The 23,926-nt window shown below is 34.9% G+C and overlaps 1 protein-coding gene and 1 long non-coding RNA gene across 2 annotated transcripts; one reads left to right on the top strand and one right to left on the bottom strand.

Moving 5' to 3' along the window:
• Nucleotides 1-3,013: 3,013 nt before the first annotated feature.
• LOC144346738 (uncharacterized) lies at nucleotides 3,014-20,261 on the bottom strand. Its single transcript, XR_014929838.1, has 2 exons — nucleotides 20,194-20,261; nucleotides 3,014-3,120 (listed from the first exon to the last, which is right to left on the bottom strand). It is a non-coding gene; the product is annotated as an uncharacterized LOC144346738 (long non-coding RNA).
• On the top strand, nucleotides 15,686-22,728 carry LOC144346737 (uncharacterized). The gene is made up of 5 exons (XM_078007279.2): nucleotides 15,686-15,966; nucleotides 16,997-17,643; nucleotides 19,597-19,747; nucleotides 19,977-20,124; nucleotides 22,378-22,728. The coding sequence occupies exons 1-5, from the start codon at nucleotides 15,739-15,741 to the stop codon at nucleotides 22,527-22,529; spliced, it is 1,326 nt and encodes a 441-aa protein (XP_077863405.2). The 5' UTR covers nucleotides 15,686-15,738; the 3' UTR covers nucleotides 22,530-22,728.
• Nucleotides 22,729-23,926: the final 1,198 nt, after the last annotated feature.

The following is a 23,926-nucleotide window of genomic DNA, read 5'->3' as shown; positions in this document are numbered from 1 at the left end:
TTTACATATACTAAAATGCACGGCTGCTTACATTGTTTATATCTTCGTAATTCACCAGTTTATATCACTTACATATTACTTATTCTGATTATATAATTGATTGATCTATATATATAATTCAGTGATTTAACCATGTACTGTAAATGTATTTAAATACATTTGTAGTAGTATTCTGCTCATGAACTTATCACGATGCTAATTTTTGATTTAATAACTCTCACTTACAGTGGTCAACTAATATTTTGAACATTTGTATATTAAATGATAAGTAATATATTTGAAAAATATTTTAAAAAAATCATAGACTTCCCTGAAACTGTATTAAGCCACATTAATACCATGATCATTGACTAACTGTGAAAGCCTGACACAATACTTCGGATAATTTTAATTCAGTGCTACAACACTGCTAAAAATTAAAAGATGTTGCCATTCAAGGGTAAATAAATGTTGATGGAAGTTCAAATACAGTTCATAGTTAAAGCGGGAAGGTCATCACCTGCGCACGCGCAGGAATTGAGTCCCAAGCGACGATAACAACACACATTAAAAACGCAAAGGCTCATGGGTAGACGCTTGTTTGTGACACGGTATGACCATCTGACGCATGCGCAGGTGACGACTCCCCCGTTTTAAACAATATATGTCAAAATGTAGCAGAATCAGAAACGTATGATATGCACATATATTGTGAAATAGTTATATTTGTCAAAGGCTTGTAAAAAAATGACTCCTACAAAAATGCCTAATTAAAGCTTGGTAACGTTTCAGTTTGTACTCGTCATAGTCGCCATCTTTGTTTATATGAAAGAAACTCAAGTTATTAGTATTCTCCCTTTTTCAAATGATAATTCTGTATCACGGATTAGAAGGCTGTTCTGTAATATCGCGTTTTACTCTCATCAATTACAGGTGTGCCAAACCAAATATCCAATGTAGCCCAAGTTCGCCATTGATGGTGAATATTAGCAAAATTGCCGACTCAACTGCTGAAGGAGTTAAACAATTTATGACAGAAAGAAATATTAGATGTGTGTATGTTGCTTTCCCTCCATTCAGTTCAGTAAGTATCACATCACCATACAGTATCATATTTTTTTGTGTTTTTTTGTGAGCAGCTGTGATATCAGCGTGTTCAGCTCTCGAATGTGGTAGCAAACACATGAGGTAATTAGTTGACCTACTCTTCCATCTGTCACGCAATGTAGACTATAGAAAATTATGGCACACGACAGATAAAATCATCAGTGAGAGGCCTTCGGGGAGAGGCAATATATTTGACATTTCGCCAAGTGCACCTGGTAAGTTGTCATCTCATAACGTCACTCTTTAAGGTTCGCTTGACAAAATTAGATTTCATTAGATGTATGGCGCCCTCTGAAGTCATGACATGAAACTAAAATTAAAAATAACATGTTATTTTGTTAAATGTTATTTATGAAACACGCCTGCAATATAGTACAAACTGTTTAATTCAATCTTTGGCACAATGGAGCACACTGGTTAATCGGACTTCTTCAGGTTAACTGACATTTCGCCACACCACCAGTGTCACACGCAACGTAATATTACCGTAATTGGTATAGTACAGGTGTGATGGTTCAAATACCAAAATGGCAACAGTAACAGAAAGACTTCCCTGGTGGCGATGATAAAATACGAACAGATGAGGTTTCAACTGGTACTGGTATTATTATACTCTGCAAACATCAAGTACAATAACGCGGTAAAACTCCACTACTCCAATAACTAGATACTTAAACTCCAATACAATTCAACGAGATCTCCGATCTGAACTCGGTGCTGAAAAACTCCCCTATATATACCCACACTGTCTATAAATAGACCATTACATCAGCATACATAATGAGCCTGGAATTTACTATAAATTTCTAGAATGTTCCATTACCTTCTATTGCCTCCTACAGTGTTCTATTACCTATTCAACCAGTTTCTAAAAACAAAATCTAGAATATTCCACCCAGACGCAGTACGGTTCTAGAACATTCTCACTGACACGGAAGTGGTAAATAAGTCGTATGCGACAACCAGTGTGCCCTAACAAAGTTGCAAAGGTAAATAAATTAGTACTGATATATGACATTCACTCTCATAAGTATAAAGAACAATATAACAATGCAAACTTGTAACAATACGACTTGTAATATAAAAATGACTAAACTACATAGCTTTGGAAGTAATTTGAAATGCTGTCATGGTGATAGTATGTATGTACACTGTCTTTTCACCGTAACGTCAGTGTGGTGATAGTAGATAAAGAAAATACATGTCAAATGACGCCACTGATGGATAAAAGAACGATGGTGACTGGTTCACGTAAAATACATTGTATGAAATATACCTAACAAAACTGATACTGAGAACGCCTGAATAAATCATGAGTCAGTAAATGTAAAAATAAACTTGTGTGTCAATATTCAGTCCTGCAGTATGTGCTTAGCGTACATATATAATGCTATGCCATAATAACGATTACCTCTGACCTTCGTCGTTAAAGGGAATCGTATGTACTGGTTAACCTGTTACTGTCCACTATCAAAATAGTTATGTTCAGCTATGGAGACGCTCCGGGAGGGGTCCCAACTTAATACAACACAAAACCAAGGGCACTGTACATCCACCTGTAAAACTCCAATCGGCTCTGATCCACCAAGGTCAATCAGTATACTACTATTCAAAAAGAACTGAAAAACATAAACAAACTTAGATACATCACTGGTCAATCTACAATACATGAATCTATAAGCTAAGTTAGATTGGATACAAGCTGTAATCAACAATAAAAACATTATATACTACAAATTGAACAAAAATCAATATAAGCATGGTTATTGCATATAGAAAGAATTGGTGCATTAGTAGATGAAAAACGGCTCACTTGAAAAGAAATTAGAATATCTACCGAGTGTCCAGAAGAAGATGAATATGCAACAATTGTCAAAAGAATATTTTCAGCAATTAATTAGGAGACCATCATTAGCGTTCAAAACCACTTTCTCTTCTTCTTCTTCTTCTTCTTCTTCTTCTTCTTCTTCTTCTTCCTCCTTCAGTTTTGTCAAGATGATTCGTTTTTAGCATATATGTGTAAACAGCTTCAATCTGATGATTTGTCACATAGATTTACTTAATTACAGATATATCTATTCACACATGCACTGTTATTTTAAAGGTAGTTATTGAAATACAATTTAGAGCTTATATGGGATACTGCATAAAACAACAAACTAGATTTATATTAGGTTCATCCATCAAATGTGAATATTGCAGAACTTCAAACAATGTTTAGACAATTTGAAAGCAATCTTGCTCTTTCTGATATGTTACGGGCCAAAAAAAAACACAAGAAAGTGTTGAACTAAAGTTTATTCTATTATACTACATGTATACATGTATATGCATATTATAGTTTAAACTATAAAACAAATCTTCTGATCCGTGTTTTGGCTTTACAAGTGTAGCAAAAACATCAATAGTAAGAAATAAAATTTCTCTATTATGATAAAAATCAGAGAACAGTTGTAATATGTTGGCAAATATTAACTTTCATTCATAACTTTTCAAGCGTTTACACTATCTTGCATGTATTCATTCGTGTGAAATAACGTGTAAAACCAGTATATTACTAGTTGTACAGAGAGGAACTGAGTGAAATCAAGTCTGATTAGCTGATATATAGTTACTTGTTGTACAGAGACCGACTCGCAGCACTATTGCCATAGAGCTTTCTACTTGATGTAAAAAGGGAAACAGCCAGTTTCAAAAGCACAGAAAAAATGTAATGTAATTAAAGTAATGTACTACAGTAAAATAACAGTATTGGAGATACTGTTAATCATACAACGTCTATGAACAAACGTACTAGTATGTAATTATAAAAAAGCTCATAAGCTCAGCGAACAAATACAAATTAGTCAAGAAATACTCGCTAACGGTACTGCTCCACTAACAACACAAACTGGTCATGAGAGAGAAAGACTGCACTTTCACATCTAATTACAATACAAAGACACGTGCAAATGTGTTAAAGAGGTCAGGTGTTAACAAGCAGCTGTAGATGAGCTGTCACTGAACTCTGTAAAACAAAGGCCATTGCAAAGAATAATTACAATACAAAAAAAACATGCAAATGTGTTGAAGAGATCAGATGTCAACAAACTCCCAAGGATGTGTCATCGAGGAGACATTCACATCTTTAAAAAAAAAACAGGCCATTGCAAATTATATCCGAGTAGTCAAAATTAATAATTATTTTTATATGGGAGCCTCCTAACTTTGTACACTATTTTAAAGCATTTTATACTGTAACTGACATCCACATCTTATATGAAATAAAAACACACCATTGCATTGCATTACTTTTGTTGTCTCTTCACTTTAGTACTATGAATATAAAAAAAAACTATTCTGATGTTTCGAGCATTTTTTTTATTTATCATACTATGCACTCTTTGCAATATTATGAAAACATTGCCAATTGGGCTAAATCAGAATTAATAAAATACATTATAGAATATTATATATTAATGAGAGCGATATTTCTTAAATAGTAAACCGGAATCATAATACTCAAATACCTGCAAACCTATTTGATACTCACTTAACAATTTGCTTAGTTTATATATCGCAAATAGCTGTTCTTTCCACAATTCGGCTTGTTACTAATACCTTCATGCAATTCTCTACATCAACAAATACCTAACTGCAATATTTTCTGTTGTCAATGTTTTCTACCAAATATTTACCAGTTTGCAGTTTCTACAACGTTATAATGATGTTGTTGCATTTGAATTTCTCACCAAAACCATTTTCCCAACCATGGTTCATTGAACATCCCAATTATTGTGCAGGACAACCGCTATAATCATGTAACATGTCCGCATTTAACTACACTATCATTTGTTGACGACACAGGAAATTTTAAAGAAGTTAAAGAATGCGAATATCAAAAACGTTGTCTCGAGAGAAGATATAACCAGCAAATCTTATCCAGTGAAAATCAGAAATGAAATAAGATTAGATAACTACCATGTTGCACTTTTGGAGCAAGAAATCTGTAGTCGTAAGTAAAACAATTAATAATAATACTAATTAGTCCCCGATTCGCCCAAATTCAGGGTCCATCTGCTCGTCCGGACTCATATCTCAGACACTCATTGACCGATCTCATTCAAACTTTACACAAATACAATACATCATGGCCGAACAAAAATGGCCGACTAGTGTTCATTTTGGACACCAGTAGTTTATATTTTGTATTATTATTTTTTTTTATTTTCAAACATGTCAGCAGCTGTTTCTCAGACATGACCAGGATGATTTTGATCAAAGTTGGTGTGATGATCATACATATTGGATTTGTGCAAATTTCGCTCGCCGACTGGCGGCCATTTCGTCGTTTTACATATTTTCTACTATTATTAGAGATATGTGTTACAGATTTTGTTCGAAAGTTCGGTTCGAAAGGCAAGACATAATTGAAAACATATGCACATTCATTTGTTTCTCAATTTCATTACCTCTGAGGGTACATGGCATTTAGAGAGCAATTTTTCAAGTTGGAATTCTCAAGAATTGGATATTCAATATATTGGGTTGATGATGCACATCAGTTTGTTTCAAAATAAATGACACCTATTCCACCCATTCCACCTCAAATTAGTCCAGACTATCACCCATATATACAAATGATAGAATATATATATGAAATGAAAATACAAGTGTTAATAAAGTGTGTTGTTGTTATATTATTTCTTGTTTATTTTATGAATATTAAAAGCATATTTTAAAACATGTTTTTTCACTAAATAAATGAATAAATAAATGTTAATTGTATAATGACATCATCCTTTACCTCATACCTGGGCCGTTATCTGTTTCTGTGTCGTTTGTGAAGAAATATGTTTCAATGTGCATGCCGGGTCAAACACCAATACGGAATCGTCGGTAAATAGGAGCACTTGTACGCCATATTGATGTCTGAATTGATTGACCTCCACTTGCTACGCGATTGGGTTTATGGAAGCTTGAAGATTTCAACGATTTTCGGTAGGTTATATTATATATTTTTTGCTATATGTTTGTAAAGTTTTGTGATCGACGTTAATGTTGGTTCCGTATTTGAATAACTCAATTCTTTATCATATCGACTATACGGAGCTAGTACTCATGGAGTAATACGTTATTCCTGGATTGTTCATAATATAGCCCTTTGTTTACGAAATAATTACTGTTCGAGACATGATTATGGCCGTAATGTTTTATAAATTTGCTCCATTTACATGTGAATATTAATAAACGGGTCTGTGTTCGGTCTTGTGAAACAATGACGACCAACTGGCGCCTGGCAGGTATGTACGCATTCAGCTGGTGTAACCAATGTTTGAAGTTTTGGTCAGTAAATAATGTACAATACAGCTAAAATAAGGCATTTAGTAAGTTTCTGTGTAATATTTTGTTTGGATCCCGTGATGTGTTCATATTTGTAAAAAAATACACGTAATTAAAAGCGAACTGTGCGGTCGTGTTACAATCACGGTACTCAGAATCACAGGCACTTGAATCGATGAATTTGATTGTAAACGTAATATATGAAAATTATATACTCCGTTTAAAGACAAATGCATCCATTCAAATGCCTATGCTCGGTGTCCATTAATCGTTTCGGCCGACTATAGACGAACACATTTTCGAACACATGACACCTCTTCAGCATTTAGAAAATTATGCATACATATAGATTTGAAGTATATCATGGCTGCGATAAAAGTCTCCGTGTAGCGTCAAAATGTGCTCGATGAAGGGATCACTAATTTATAGGGTCTCCATTTTGTTTTGCTAACAGCGCCATCTTGTGCATTAGCTTGTATACTCGTTCGTTTTTATGGTGGCAAATCGAAATATTAGGTCTGTTGATGATACTTTCATCTAAAATACAGTACAAAATAGAATTAAATGGAGCATTATATTATTTCCAATAAATTCACCTTATTTTAGTGATTTAGCAATATTTTTGTTGATGTGTTGAAAACTCCCTGTGCCTGGCCATGGCGTGAATGCTTTGCATATCATACAGTTTGTTGTATGGTTTAGAATTTATATTTTTGCTATATTAATTGTTATGCATCACAAAGACTTATGTTAGGCCAAGAATAAAAAATATCTGTTTCTCATTTTGGGCTGCCAAAAATGTTTCTTTTTTCTTTTACTTTGGCTTTCAGATTTGTGTATATACACTAAATAATACCTTTGCGTACCTTTTTTTACCATATCATTTCCAAACTCTCATGGTATGAGAAAGAATGTGTTTTTTTCTCAGAATTAGAATAACTTTGTTTTTATAAATGCCTAAATTATTTTTTGATTTTTTTCTTTTCTTTCTAGGTTATTGGTGCTGGAATTTTTTTTTTTACTTTTTGTCCTTTTACAAGAGTATTTCTCCCAACAGTTTTTTTTTTCGGGACACTGGGCTGCATTTGGTTACACACACCAACTATTGTCCGGGCACACACGGCCAAACAATCTGGTATTCAATATCAGACATTTAATCACTAAAAATAAAACGTCCATAGTTAGCACATTTAACGTTACAGTTTTAGTATTTTTGTACTATACTACAACTGATCAAGCAGTAACAATTACAATCTAATACATTACATTACATTGCATTACATTACATTACATTACGTAAAACTCCTGCACAAATAGATCCGCACAGGTGGACAATTTTTTATGTAAATATGTAGATATTAGTTTCAGTTGTACTTAGCATTTGGCAGGGGGATCGTAACCTCTTGTGGTGAGAACCAGTGTGACTGGCCTGCCAACGGGGTGCTAAGGATTTCATTGGAAAAGTTATCAGTTACATCCGTTAATGTAATTTCGTTTTACATACCCGTAAATCAAAAATCACATTACATTACAGAAGAATATTTGTATTCACTAGAAGTGGTATATATAACCATAGCAACAACTATATCTTATACTTATCTGCATAATTGCATATTATTTAGATGACTCAGTATTAAATAATTACTGATTGAATAAAGAAATTGTACTTGTCAAGATAAATAAAATGAAAAAGTTTGCCCCCCCCCCCAATTCCAATGTAAGGTTCTGCAATAGTACATTTGTTTTTCATTTTGACCTTCGACAAACTGGTGGCCATGTTAGCTCCAAAAAAACATATGAGCATGTCAATAATTTCTCGCGTACTGTGGATTTTATTCATCTGTTTTATTGTATTACTGTACTCAGTAACACATTAACATGCTGAATACACCTGAAACATTTAAAGGGCGGTAGTCGTCGCGCCACGCATGCGGAGATATATGGGTCTCATAAAAACAAAGATGGCAACTTTGACTGGTGCGAAGATCAGCGAGTACAAACTGAGACGATTCCAAGCTTTAATTAGATACTTTTTACGTGCTTGGAAGATATCGAAGGAGTCACCGGCGATAATTAGTGACATTCGCGCCCAGATCAAACCTCATACTTGTGATTTCCATTAGAAGAGCACATTGGATTATGGGAAATCAATGTTTATCAACACAAATGTCGCACATGCGCAGCGCGACGACTACCGTGCTTTAATTATAATCTACATCTGTCAGTGTTTTCAATTTACACAGTAACTAACTGGACGGTGACTATGTCATTGGCAATGACTTGTTGTTAATTATATTGTACATATGATTACCGAATACCCCCTCCCCCGCCAACGGTATCAGATATGATGTCTTAACAATGATATCGGGTATGATGGCCTAACAATGATATCGGCTATGATGGTTTAACAAAACTATTAGCTTTTATGTCGAAAAACTCTGCATATTGCAATGTGATATTTATTGCAGACTTGGTCAACATCACTGTGATTAGTGCTTCAAAAATAAACATGGTCAATGGTATGAGGTTTGGCTTGTTCTTTTGCCTATTCAGTAACTTTCTAGGATTGAAAGCAAACGCATCTGAATGATGGCTGCATTACATTTACAGATATATTATGAACATTATACACAAATAACACAACAGATTCGACTGACGACCATGACGATGGGGTGTGTCATTGTAGCTGATGTTCATTTCACTACACTAGACTAACCGTGTAAGGTAGACGGACCCATATGAACATGCACAAGCAAAATCTCTGACGCCACATACAATTACATGAATATTAAACCGTATGACCTATGTTGTTAACATTGCCCTGGAGACAAATACATCGCCACCCAAAACAATTTGGCAAGTGTACCCTGAATGGGTTTCTGATCTCATGCACCTGATTTTAGTAAGATTTGTATAAGCTGCTTCGAAAAGTTGTAATAACAAACCCAACCTCAAACAAAAGCCGGATAGAAAAATTTACAAGTACAAGAACAGAAAACCTGACTCACAACAAGTGGCAAAACGATCCACAAGAACAAAACAAATCAACTGACAGGTAAACTACACTGCATAGTCAAGTCAGTAAAGATGTATGGATTCCATAGTATACATAAAGTAATGTGCAGTCATGATTTTGAAAAAGGAGAGCACATTCTGTTCCAGTCTGTATGAAACCCGAGGTCTACATCAGACAATAGACATTGATGCCATCAGTTTTATTGTATTCAACTTCAAGCTCATTATATCTTCCAAAATAACTTAATTAATTTGGGGGGCAATTGTTTTCTACAAAACACTTGGTTTAATAATTTTGATGGAAGATGACACATTCTGCTTCACATAATGGAGGAGTGATGTATGAATATGTATAAATAAATAGGTCAAATAAACAATTAATATGATTCTAACATATATCGATTTGTTTATATTATAGGCTCATCTGTATTCCTGTCCGCTAGTTCAACATTGTCATACATGGTGTTACAGCACTCGCGAGTTGAACACCCGCCATTGGAGACAGTACCGCTAAAGAGTATCGTCAAGTTGAAGGTACCCAGAATTTGGGTGAGAAAACGTTAGGGGATTCGGAAAATGAAGGCACTGGACATTGTACTAATTGGCCAATGTATAGCAATGCAAATATTAAATATGATTTGTATAATTAAAATGGCGCTGGTGTACTTATGACGGCCCATATTTGACTGTCACTTCAAAACTTGTAATGTCTGGATCGCCAATAATAAATACTTACATATCAGACCATAGCTACTAAACCCTGGACCACAACGTACGATGTATACCAGTCTAATATTTTGTTCTGCATGCGGTTGGAACTACAGGAAGCAGAATCTCACGTAATCATGCCAGCGAGAAGAGTGCGTTTAAACCAAAGAATGAAGACAGAATATTCATACTGTTTAACCATAACATATATATTCTTCGTACTTCTGTTTAATGAAAACCCCACCCCAAACTTTGAAACGAAGAACGAAAAACAAAGACCACACGTTGATATTTATATCCCTGATTTAAATTCCAAGGATTTTAGCACACGTAGCATTAACAAAGACGACAAAACAAATGCTATTTAAATTATAATTTATTTATTTGCCACTTTACAACGAACATTGTAATCTTTACTCACTCGTACGCGTTATTATACACATAAACAGGTTACGGGGCGATTGACAGACAATACTCTCATACAACATTTCTAATTCTGATTATATATAGTCATCCCGCGGTAATCCGCTACCCTTACAAAAATATGCTGTGTTTTACGTGCGCACACGGGACCGACAGTTTATCGTCCTCTCCGATATGACGCTATTCTTCCAACTAGATGTATACAAAGCGAAGATCGGAAATAGAAGATGGTGTACATTTCAAGAAAGGAATTCACAACTGTAAATCCATTTGAGTAGACATTACACACTTATAAATGCGCGATATTCAACTACGCCATGATAAACAATTAGCAAACACTGTAGTAATCGGAAATTCCGAGAACACGATCAGAAATGTTACCAATGAAAATGTTTAATATGAATTAAAGTTTGGGTGGGGTTTTCTTTAAACAGAAGAACGACGACTGCATATAAATGTATTTATTTGAATATTAATGTGTGGTGTTTTTTGTTTATAAATGTACTAATTGTATTTACTGATAGTTTCTGCAATATGACCTTTGAACTACTGCCTCAGTGTTGTGCCGTACTTTTTCTCAAAGAATTCACTAAATTCAAAAATGTTCTCGATTATTTTTCTTGCTTATGACACTCCTTTTCTCGACATATACTTTTGAAAGCTTTTTTCATCTTAACACATCAGTTTTTGAATGTTTGTACAAAAGTTTGTTTCATAAACAAAATAATACCACACTTTCATTGTTCAATTTATCGTTCTTGATTATAATAGATGACTGTAAATACGAGTTATTGGTAAATAAATATAAATGCTCGTACGAGTTAAAGCCACATGTGAATGCATAAAATTACGCTATATTAGTAAATATAATTGAAATCAGTAATTAAATCTGAATATATGTATAAAACTGCAAGAAGTCAGTCGATACGATATAAAACATGTGTGTGATCGAAACGATTTCCGGGGTGGCGAATAGTAGCCGACTACCGCCCGCCGTATAATACTTACATATTACAATCATCTTATTGAAATTATCTGTTGTTAGACGAGATTCTCTGAAATACTGATACCAAAGGTCATATTGCAGAAACTATCAGTAAATACAATTAGTACATTTATAAACAAAAAATACCAACCTAGCAATATAACATGGGGTTTTATGTGAACACAGTTTTTTTCTAAAATCGGCCGTTTGCATGATAGCTATTGTAGACAAAAGGTGCTGATGGCGTTCTGACAATCCATGACAATATGCTTTTTTACACCAGGTGATGATATTTTCCAACGAATTTTGCGTTAAATCCAAGACGACTGTACATAAACTATACCACGCAATTACACGGGTTTATCCTGTATTGAATATGATTATCTATGTGAAATAAACTGTCTGCGTTTAAATAAAGGATGTATGTAACATTGCCAATTCAGTGATTGGTATTTTTATATAGTGTACTTTGGCCACACTCGATTATACGGCGCCATCTACTGGCTAATTATAATATTGAAAAACGTGTATATTATGCTGAAAATTATGTGCCCCTCTCTGGGGAAAATTCCTATATCTACTCCTGTTTGCCGTAAGGTCATCGCTTGTTCAACCCTTGGCACAATTTTGCGGTAATTCTACACCGATTCTATTGCTATCTCACATTTCACGAGAGATCGGATTCTACCAGTGGTGTCTCATATTTCACGAAAGATCGCCAACGATGCAGTTAGAGGAACGAATTCTGTGCGTTAGTAAGATGAGGTTGGGAGAATCAGAAAATAGCGATGTCCAAAAATTCGACATTAAAACATTAGAATTTACCATATTTCACACATCTATTATCAAAATATAGTTTATAGTTTGCAAACGAGCCATGCTTTGGTCTCCTATGAGATTGTCAGCCAATGGCATCCTATTCTCAAATTGCATGCAAGGGTCAAACAAACTGTCATGTCTGCTGATACAGTTTTTCAAATCGTGTTCTGTATACCCACTCGCAAATCGAACAGATTGGGAATTGACCAAGGGGCGTGCTAGGATTTTCGCAGTTACGTGCCGAAACATTGTTTGGCAAGGATATGATATCAGATTACTGACAAAACCGAATATGCGACAATTTTTTTACAAACTGAGCAACGCATATATGCAACAGTAATTTCCCAAATTTACGACAGCATGATCATGATCATGTCATTGTTACGTCACATAAACCATTCGTTCGTCGTGTATGTGCCGCAATCATCACGTGGCTACAATTTAACTACTTAAGTACGGACATCATGGCACATCACGCGTCTATCGACGATTAATTTATGAAACAGGCGTTCTTTTAAAAAAGATAATCCAGGTTTTAATCCTAACCACATTCAGTGGACCACACAGCACACAGTCTATGCTTTATCGCTATTGGTAAGTACCGAGTCTAGTTTCACCTCAAATTCGTAAATAATGTTTTAGTGCGTGTAAAGTAGAACTATTTCATTTACACAAAAAGTCAAAATGCGCGAATTCCATTGGAAATAATATATAATTCACACTAACTCTACTCAGAGTTGCATAGCTACTATTCCGTTTCGTTGTACAGTTAACATGGATTGCGACGAGACAGTTATTCATGTTTTAGAAGGTACACATATGTCACTTGGAAACCCTTGTCTGACTGCTAATTGGTTTTATATTTGTTTCAGGTTATAAACCAGTGATAGTATTTGCCTAGTATATCACTGACTATTAATATATCGTACTTTAAAGTACCCAGAACAGTGATATATAATAGTAATATTAATGTGAATTTTAATTTATTTTGTGGAGGAATTCTTCCTCTAAAGAAAGACATTTGATTGAACTAAATTTGAAATAACTCAGTAGAAAATTCCCCATATGCGAGATCAAAATGTTTTATTGATTCCAAGTGATTCAAATTTCATTTTTCCAAAGGGTGCTCATACTTGTTTAGATACAAGTGTCACTCTTTTCTGTAAAATATTTATGGTCCCACCTTTCATATAATATGATATATTAGGTAAAAAGAGAGAACTGTAAATCCTCACTGAAATTGATAACAATGTGTCTAAATTTTGAATGTCCTTGATAATTCTAAATTCAAGTTTAAGTTATATAATCTACATGATCGAAGTACTGCAAGTTTTCAAATTATTTTAAAATAGTTAAAATTTCGGCATAACAATATCGAAAACAAATTGTCAACATAAATAGTGTGTTTGCCGTGTTTGTACCATTTTACATTTACTGTATATTGGGTTTTAGATATTTTTGTATTTTGAAAATTAGAAAAACAAAAGAAATATATATAATAATGCTGGCTATTCCAATTCTATATCCAAAATAAACAAGTCATTCGAAATGACACAGCTCTTGAAATTCTTTATTTTGATGAATTGTTAGCACTAAAATGGCCGCCATTCGGCCATCTTGAATTAGAGCATAAAACAAATGCACGTGCTTGTGTCTGATATAATTTGTGATCTGTAAAGTTTGAATGTGATTGGGCAAGGCATAGAACAGCAGCGGTCAGCGGTCGGTCGTGGAATAAACAAACGTTATAATAGAAAATATCAACTTTTAATGTAATGTAACACTAAAATGTAAAATGGCCGCAATTCGGCGATCGGTTAGGACAAGTCAGAGATATGGCTGTTCCATGCGTTAAAACAAAATGGCCTCCTTGTTTGTCTCACTACGTCCATTTGGAACATTTACTGTTTTAATAGTATTAAATAAATAATTAATCAATAAAGTGAAATATTGACTGGTTTAGGAACAAACGTAAAACAGAATTTATAGAAAATGCATTCACTTTAAGGGCTGTAGTCGTCGCGCCACGCATGCGTGAGATATTGTGGGTCTCATATAAACAAAGATGGCGACGTTGACTGTTGTGCAGATCAACGAGTGCTAACTGAGATGTTACTAAGCTTTAAGGTTTTTTAGGTGATTGGAAGGTATCGAAAGAGTCACTGCCGGTAATTAATGCGCTCAGGTCAAACCTCATATTCTGATTCCATTAGAAGAACGCATTGGATTGTGGGAAGATCAATGTTTATCAACACAAATTACGCACATGCGCAGCGCCACGACCACCGCCCTTTAATGATTCACTTACATCAGTGAAATTGAAATCACAATATCTTGCGTATATACACAAATTTCCATTATTGGTTCAGATAAACTTGACTGTTCAAAGAGTTGCTCGTTTGCTCGTTTTCGTGGGACAAACGCTTATTTGTTGGTGACTATGGCTTGCTGACGTAAATAAGTGCCTTGCATATACTCAAATTGACCCTAATTAACTCATGTGTACATTTCTGTAGGTGAAGCTGGCAAATATGCTGGGCCATGGTGCATTATTTTCGGAACAAGACTAAATAGGATCGAATTTTCAATATCATTTAGGTTGAAGTGATTTTTGGACTATTTGATGTGTATTTGTTGTATATATGACTTAAAAGATCTGTATTTTTCAGTTCAAATTCAGTAAGACATTGATTATTCTAATAGGGGAAGCTACTCCTACAAAACTGTATTTGTTTCCTATTTTATATCTAGTTTTGACATGTCCGACTTGAAAATAATCAAAACCTTTACCCAATTGTTAATAATACGACACATTCAAATGAACCAGATTTGTGTGATGTCAACGGCACTGTAAACCAATTTATAATAAATAGGCTATTTATCGGTATTTGTGTGGATTTACATGAAATATCTGTTCACATTCAAAGCTGTATGTGTACCCGTTTCATACCATAATCTACTAGTCGCTTCTTACTGGGTTGGTTGTTGGTTGGGAGAGGCGGTGTGCGCCATGGAAATGCCGGTAGCGGGTGTGATGGTACAGGAATGTCGGGAGAGGCGGTGTGCACCACAGACATGTCGGGGACGTGTGTAGGTGACAGGGTAACGTCGGGTGTAGGCAACAAACGATCGCAAATGCCAGGGATGTTGTAATGGGCCGTACAGGGTGGTTGAGAAAAGTGGTGCGCACCGTAGAAATGCCGGGAGCTGGTGTGGCGGAATAATTCGGAAATAATAACATTACAATTTATGCATTATTAAAATTTTAAACAAATATTTGTTTATTGGTGACATGTATCTTTATTTTTTTGAACCAGATGAAGAATTTTCACGGTCTTTTTTTTCGGAACATTTAATAATTGTTATACCGATCTCGCAAAATGAAAGCACTGAAGTATGTCTTTATCGTCGTGGTTTTCATCACTTTACTTTATGGTCTGTATATTCAATATACTAAACAACCACTAAAGTTTCTGATAAAAGAACACCTTGACACGCAAGAATCACAAGTATATGGCACACGAGGGGGAAAAGTTGTCAATAATGAAAAAGCATTGGAGAAGTTCGTGATTGGAGAAACAAAAAAGTCCGATGCCACAAGTGACAAGGTAGATATTTATTAAATTATCACCGATTTAATACGCCATGGTAAGAAGTATTATTAAAATGTTATTCCAAACCCAGAATATTGAATAAAAATTACAGAGATATTATGAACATATAAACACGCAAGACTCAATACCTAAACTCGCGCATTGCCAATATAAGTAGACGCACAATTCAGTAAGCCCCCCCCCCCCCTCTCCCGGAGCTGAATAATGTATAATGTACGCGCACTTACCGTTACGAGATGGATAAGCGCAAGCCGAATCTCTGACGTCACAGACATGCATAGAAGTGTTCATGATAAGTATAATTTATTCAGTTACGATTTAACGTAATTAATATTATAACTAGAATAAAGTATAGGATAGAGCTATGGGGACTATTTTACAATATGAAGTACGAATCGAGATAAATGTCGAGTAGGACGAATTATATCCCATAATAGTCCTAGTAGAAGGGCTTTGTCTGATGTTAAAGCCACTGTCCTGAATAATTTATATATTATTTATATAGATATATACTTTGCGCAAATTCTCATACTGGTGAAGATCTTCAGTGAGGTTTTCCGATTCATAATATCGTTGTAATATGATATGAATGCGCGAATACAGTACACGAATGGTTGACTTCTTATTTCAGTCTGTCAATAGTCACAATGAACTTGGCCAAACTGTAATTTCAACACGAGTGGGCAAAGTTAATGTCGAGTTTCTCGCTGACAATAGCTATAAGAGTTCGCTTGCAACAAAAGAGTCCGATGATAAAAATAATAAATGTAGGTGACCTGAAGCAGTGATTCTTAAAGCGTGATGGTCATCACCTGCACACGCGCGGGAATTGAGTGCAAACTATGATGACAACACACGCTAAAAAAGCAAAGGCTCATGGGTAGACGCATGTTTGTAAACAATAACACGCTATGGCCATCTGACGCATGCGTGGGTGACGACTCCCCCGCTTTAAAATTTATATTTCTGTAAACCACTACAATCATGCACATTAATCAATATTTATCTTATTTTTGTTTTTCAGCCAGTAAATGGCCAACATACCGACAACAGAGGTGGCTCATATATAATTCCGGTACACTATGGCGGTGGACCAAATTGCCAATACAAATTTTTCAAGGGAGCCATGAAATACGCTATAAGAGAAAATGCAACGTTGACTGAAATATTTTTTTTCAACCATTGGACAGCAGGTGAAGATTTCCAGGGTAGAAAATTTCTCAATGAAACATTTGATATAAATAAAATTAAAGAAGTATTGAATTTAATCACACTCAATCAATTTAAAGATATATGCAATGGAAAAGTTGATAAAGTTATATTTCCAGGGAGTTGTGCGACATCGAATACAATTTTTAGCTTCTACACAAGTAGGATAAGATTGTTTACACCAGTGTATGACGTCAATCTTCCGGCATTAGACCAAAATTCTCATTTGACCCGAATTGGAAAAGATTTGGTATTTAATGTAACTGACAAGAATCAGTGCTTGGCATTGTTCGACCCAGATCGACGGTGTTCAGTAGAAGTGCCTGATGAAATCGTTCAGCAGGTTGACCTCCATGTTACACGAACTGAAGAGATAAGATCATTGGCGATGAAAATTTCAACAAGAATATGTGATGGTAAACCGTACATTGCTATGCAATGGAGAAATAGATCAGGAGAAGGGTGAGTTATCATCATTTATTACATGATTTCAATTTCCCGAAAATATGGTACATCCGGGATATCTGTGGCTCAGTGAAGCTTTCTGTGACTGCTGTTATATGAGCTATTCACGGGCAGTCGCATAGATTCATGACCAAAAACAAGCTAAAGTTAAAGGGCGGTAGTAGTCGCGCCGCGCATGTGTTGTGTTGATAAACATTGATTTTCCTACAATCCAATGCGCTCTTCTAATGAAAACCACAAGTATTGACTTACATTAATTATCGTCGATGATTCCTTTGATACCTTCCAATCACCTAAAAAATACCCAATTAAAGCTTGGTAACGTCTCAGTTTGTACTCGTTGATCTGCGCAACAGCCAATGTCGCCATCTTTGTTTTTATGAGGCGCATATATCTCGCGCGTGCGTGGCACGACGAAATTGTAAATTGTATTGAAATTAATTTGTTATATCACCGTTTTGTGAAAATGAATATTTGTGACATGATTTCCTCCATCAACATGTTAATTTGACAGTTACATATGCATGTGGTTTTAAAGGGCGGTGGTTGTCGCGCTGCGCATGTGCGACATTTCTGTTGATAAACATTGATTTTCCCACAGTCAAATGCGCTCTTCTAATGGAAGTATGAGGTTAGACCTGGGCGCGCTTTGCACTAATTGCCGCAAGTGACTCCTTCAAATCACCTAAAAATACCTAATTAAAGCTTTGCAACGTCTCAGTTTGTACCATGATCTGAGCAACAGTCAAAGTCGCCATCTTTATTTATATGAGACCCATATATCTCGTGCATGTGTGGCGCGACGACTGCCGCCATTTATGACAAATATTAATATATACCGCGTGTTTCGTACATCTTCCTATTACTGATTTGAATAATTATGTAGTGCGATGTAATTGTAAGTTGTTTCGTGTTTGTTGATTGTTGAAGATTGTGCTTTTCAATTGTCAGAATGGATGTCAACACTTTACAATACAGACTGGTGACATTTCAACACACACACTTTTCAAGGTAGTTCGATCACAGCCTTTGACAAATAAACATCGACACTTTATGTATCTATAGTTTTCAAACAAATGAATGAATGCTATCAATGTCAAGAATATACTTCATAATAAAAACTTAAGATAACTTCGCAACACTTTCTTATTGTAGTAACGAGGCTGTTGTCATTCTGCTTACAAATATACACGTACAGTCGTCTCTAAAGTGTTGAAGCAAGCTTAGATAAACTTTAATGTGGACAGTTTCATACTTTGAGGTTTCCTCGTAATAACCTTACAGAGGCGACGGCACGGAATTTTGCATGAGGGGGCAAGATCTGCTCACCAACTTTGCGCTAAAGACGCGGCTTTACTAGGAGGTCCAGTGCATGCTCCCCCTTAAAAAAATCTTGAAATCTAGACCCTCTGAAACCCCATTTCCTGCATTTTGAAGTGCACATTATGCTGACACAAAAGGGTTCAGTTTGATTTCGTAGGGGCAACGCCCCCTCAACATTTTTTCCATCCCCTGTGCCGCCGCCGCCACTGCATTATTATTATACATATCTTCCTTTCAAGGATACATCTTGGGAATGCCAAAATCCAAAATGTTTCGAGTCCGGTCAAACCTTGGTGGCAGCCATGTTTGTTTTTATTATTAGAGGACGCTTACACGCGTAATCATTCCATATTTGGAATTCGTATTTCCTAATATGGTACGATGTAAATTCCCCGTAAAATACAACAACACGATGTAACTTATGACGTTACGGTGACAGATGTATAATAATAAAGGAAAACAAATTAACGTCCAGCGGCGAGGACTGAATCGATTCGTGCTTGTTGTACTTTTCATAAATTGTTCGTGCTATTAATACGCTTATTTGCAAATCATTGGCTGGTCTATGCATTATGGATCAGAATCGTATTTTGTAAAATCAAATTTTACTATTATCATCAATCGCAGTTGTGCCATACCGGAGAAACGATGTAGCCCAAGTTCGCCATTGATGGTGAATATTAGCAAAATTGCTGACTCAACTGCTGAAGGAGTTAAACAATTTATGACAGAAAGAAATATTAGATGTGTGTATGTTGCCTTTCCTCCTTACAGCTCAGTAAGTAAGCGTTTTTTAATGCAATATTCTCAGATGATTTGATTCACTGAGAAACTGGATATATATTCATTTTTGTTATTTAACTAATAGTAACATCAGATTACATTTATGCAGAATTTTCTAATAAATCTGAGAAATCTCAAATATACATTTGACATTCAATCTATTTCACATTAAATGTTAGTGTATTTAAAATTATTTATATATTGACGTACTGCTGTACACACAGGAAATCATAAAGAAATTAAAGCATGCAAATATCAACAAAATTGTCTCAAGGGAAGATATAACAAGCAAATCGTATCCAATCAAAATGAGAGATGAAATAAGATTAGATAACTACCATGTTGCACTTTTGGAGCAAGAAATCTGCAGTCGTAAGTATTAAATATAACAACATATTAAGGGATTACCAATGATAGAATATATGTTCTGCATATACTTACTGAGTATCCAGTTGTCTAGTGAAGATAAAACAATAATGACAAGTCAGTAGTTGCCGCTCCGCTAAATGATAATGATAGGATAGAATTCTGTTTCAAATTATTCCACATAACTATGGTGCAGGTGTGACCAGCCTATCAAATTGTGAACAGACACACAGACAATAGACTTCTATAGTGGTGTTTTAGAACCGCTATTTTAACCGATGAAGTCGAGTGTAAATGACGATTTACTTGCCTAAGTTTGACCAATATTCGCCCAGATATTACCATCTAATTAGAGTGAATGTGTGACCATCCTGCCAAGTTTGTAAGACGTTTATAGTAAAACATGAACATACTGTTAAAATATTATATTTACTTCCAAACCTGCTATAACGCATGAATGTGATTTATTAAGTTATAACATTTTAGGAATATTTGTTATCACACCCAAAATAAATCTAATTTACACTCTGTGTGTGTATTAGTTATTAGTCCGTGCAATACATACACGAAATGCACCCGGACTGTGGTTACATCACTGATACATATTTATGAATTTATAACATATGTGCTCGTTACATTGCTTTAATGAATGAGATAATTAATCAGTTAAGTCGGATTGCGTAACCTACCTCACTCGTACAATCCAGCATTGATATGCAGACTAGCTGTATTGATTTGATTATTTATTCTGTATTACAGGAGAGTGACGAGCGTAAGTGACATAACATAACAATAGTGGATTTCCGGCTTCTGCTATTTTTTCAGAATCAACTTTGTTTGAATAAAAATATATTTTCAACAAATATTAAGAATAATGTCGGATTTGAAGATTTTTGCTTTTGAAACTGTGGCAATATCCCTTTTTCTGTAACATAATGAATCATACCGTTTACATTATTGTTGTTAAAATAGATGATCACTCTGCGATACATGTACCATGGTAATTATTGGGATTGGTGTATCGTCCATGCAATAACTATGCGAGAGATACAGTTTTCACTGTCTGCCAGGTGCATGTCGTCATGAGGCATGTGACACGCTCATTTGCTGAATCACGCGAGATCTCGCCAGGCACTTAAAATAATCTATAATTGATAAAATTTATTGTTTTCTGTTAAAATTTAAATTCTAGGCATAAGAGAACAATCCGGAACAATTCCTTATATAATGTGTGTCTTACAACATTTCGCCCATTCGTGTTTACTAATGTAAATATAATTAAATACAATTAAGTTAAGAAAACTGCAGTGGTTTGAGTATATCTGCCAACACAATGGCACGCTGGTAAAGAATACGATAAGAGGCGTCGTAGGAACTTAAAAAAACAAGGACACCACGAAACGGTTAGATAACTAACATCGCACAATACACAGAAATGAATGGGACAGAAGCTTTCCCACATGGGAGAGGGAATAGCAGTTCAAGCTGAATTCGAATTTCGAACTCATGCACTAACCCCACAGATACATGCAATGCATTGTTCATGATAACTTTCCACTGTAAATCTTTATGTCACTCTCATGTAAATTCAGCGCTTTTCCACTGATATCTCAAGTACTAATAATCACATTTTAATGAAACTTGGTACATAGATGCTCTAAGACAGTGCACAGTCCTGATTAGTTTTACGTTAAAATCTGCCCATATTAATTAATCTGCATAATACTGTGTCTGTTTTCAGCTTTCCATTGATATAACAAGTATTAATCTTCTTGTTTCAATGAATTCTGATACATAAAAGTTCTTAGATAATGCGACGGCCACATTAGTTTTATATATCCATAATAACTAACCTATTTTGCATAATAATAATATAATTTTCGTTTTTTTCTACCGATTTCTGAAAGAATTAATCATCATATTCTAAATAAACTTGGCCCGGGACATGCACAAATCAGATTATTTTAGTTGAAATCAGTGCATATTAATTACCTAATTTCTGTAATATGCACGATTAACTATTTTAATGAAATTTGGTAGATAGATGCCCAAACGTGATTAGTTTAATGTTGAAAATATTTCACTAGTCAATTGCTGATATAAAAAAAATTGAATTTGTGGACTGCAAATTACAGATGTACAATCAAAAGGAAATTCACCTATTTTGGTAAAGGTGACATATGTATAAATAGTTGAGATAATTAAATAGATCAAATAAGCGACTCCCGTGAATCTAACATGCATTTATTTATATTTTAGGTTCATCTGTATTCCTGACCGCTAAATCAACATTTTCAGACATTGTGAAACAGCACTCGCGATTTGAAAATCCTCCATTAACGACAATACCACTACGCGATATTGTCAAGTGGAAATTACATAACATTCCAGTGAAAAAGCGCAAACGATAATATATTCTGGAGGGAAATGGACGGTAGACTGATGCATGTTTGGATGGAAATGTGTATAATAATGGTTAATACTATGTATGGTTGATACAGCACTTAAGTAGAAAATATCGAAACAAAATTGTATGACCATGAATGTCTAGAAAATTAATTGTCTATAGCTTTAGTTCGAGTTGAATAAAACAAATGTATACCAGTTTAATATTTTGTTTTCCGTGTGATCAGAAATAATTCACTAACATTAAAAGTCAATTGCACATATCGAGGTTGAGGAAAGTGCCATAAACACGATCGCAAGACGCTTATTGTACAACACAATTTTAAATTGTATCCAGACAGCATGTATTTTTTTATTCAAGTTAGTCAGGTTGTCCAACTGCAAATCTTACAAAGATATGTGGTCTCAAGCAGAAAGGATCGGCTTACAGGCTATATACTGTTAAACCACGTGGATATGAACGTTTCTATGGTTGCTCGTGGCATAATCAATAATGTATCTTTTATCCACGTTACAGTGGTAATTATGTTGAAAAATGTATTCGGATTAGTTGTATGGGCTTTGGCTTGGTTGCTAGTGACATGTCCATCCAACTCTTGATGAATGTTGACCATAAATGCTAGCCATGTAAAACAGTATACATGTAGTATATATTCTGGCTCACATATGCTTATATATGACAAGTTATTCTTAGCTTCAGATCAATAAAAACGTACGTTTAATCAGGGTCGTAAAAGACGTGGTTGATAGAGTATAATATCATGAAAAAGAAAATTTTAAAAACATATAAACCCAAATTATGGAGCTAATTGGTCTTTCAGGTCAAAAGATATGAAAACTCCTCAACGTTGATGTTGAAAAACTTGTGGCTACAACAGATCCATTGACGGACGAAGGCCCCAAAAAATTACTTGTGTGCAGTAATTCAATAATCCTGTGGCTTATTTTGTATCCATTAAAAGCCTTACTTGAGCATTTGAAATATTCAATGTTGTCTAAAACATTGTCAGATTCTTTTCTCCTAGTTGTTCAGTTCCGCATGTCCCTTGCAGAGCACCGCCAGTTTTGATGACGTGCTTGACAATATTGTGAGCACTGGAAACAAAGCTATGTTTACCAATTCCAGAAAATCACTTCCTGCATAGATACAGTTTAATTGGACACTTAGTGGTCGGTGGTTGACATTAATGAGCATAACATTACACCAACAATGTTAATGAAACAGATTTGTGATAGTTTCAAAACAGTAAAATGTCAATGAATATTAACCATTAAACATTTTTCCTCACGAAATATGGTCAATATATTGATTGATTGCAAGCCGTATCATTGAAATTACCATCTCCCATGTCGTTTTCATTTTGCACTTTCACAATGTTTAAGCACATTAGGATATATTCAA

The sequence above is a fragment of the Saccoglossus kowalevskii genome, chromosome 6 (genome assembly GCF_978046115.1).
Source record: "Saccoglossus kowalevskii chromosome 6, keSacKowa6.1, whole genome shotgun sequence".
Lineage (NCBI taxonomy): Eukaryota > Metazoa > Hemichordata > Enteropneusta > Harrimaniidae > Saccoglossus > Saccoglossus kowalevskii.
This window is presented reverse-complemented; position numbering and strand designations above follow the sequence as displayed.

Bases quoted from the DNA above. Each gene is read 5' to 3' on its own strand.
- LOC144346737 (XM_078007279.2), top strand. From the start codon at position 15,739: ATGAAAGCACTGAAGTATGTCTTTATCGTCGTGGTTTTCATCACTTTA. The intron at 17,644-19,596 runs GTGAGTTATCAT...CATCAATCGCAG, and splicing joins AGAAATAGATCAGGAGAAGG to TTGTGCCATACCGGAGAAAC. The intron at 20,125-22,377 runs GTAAGTATTAAA...TTTATATTTTAG, and splicing joins GGAGCAAGAAATCTGCAGTC to GTTCATCTGTATTCCTGACC.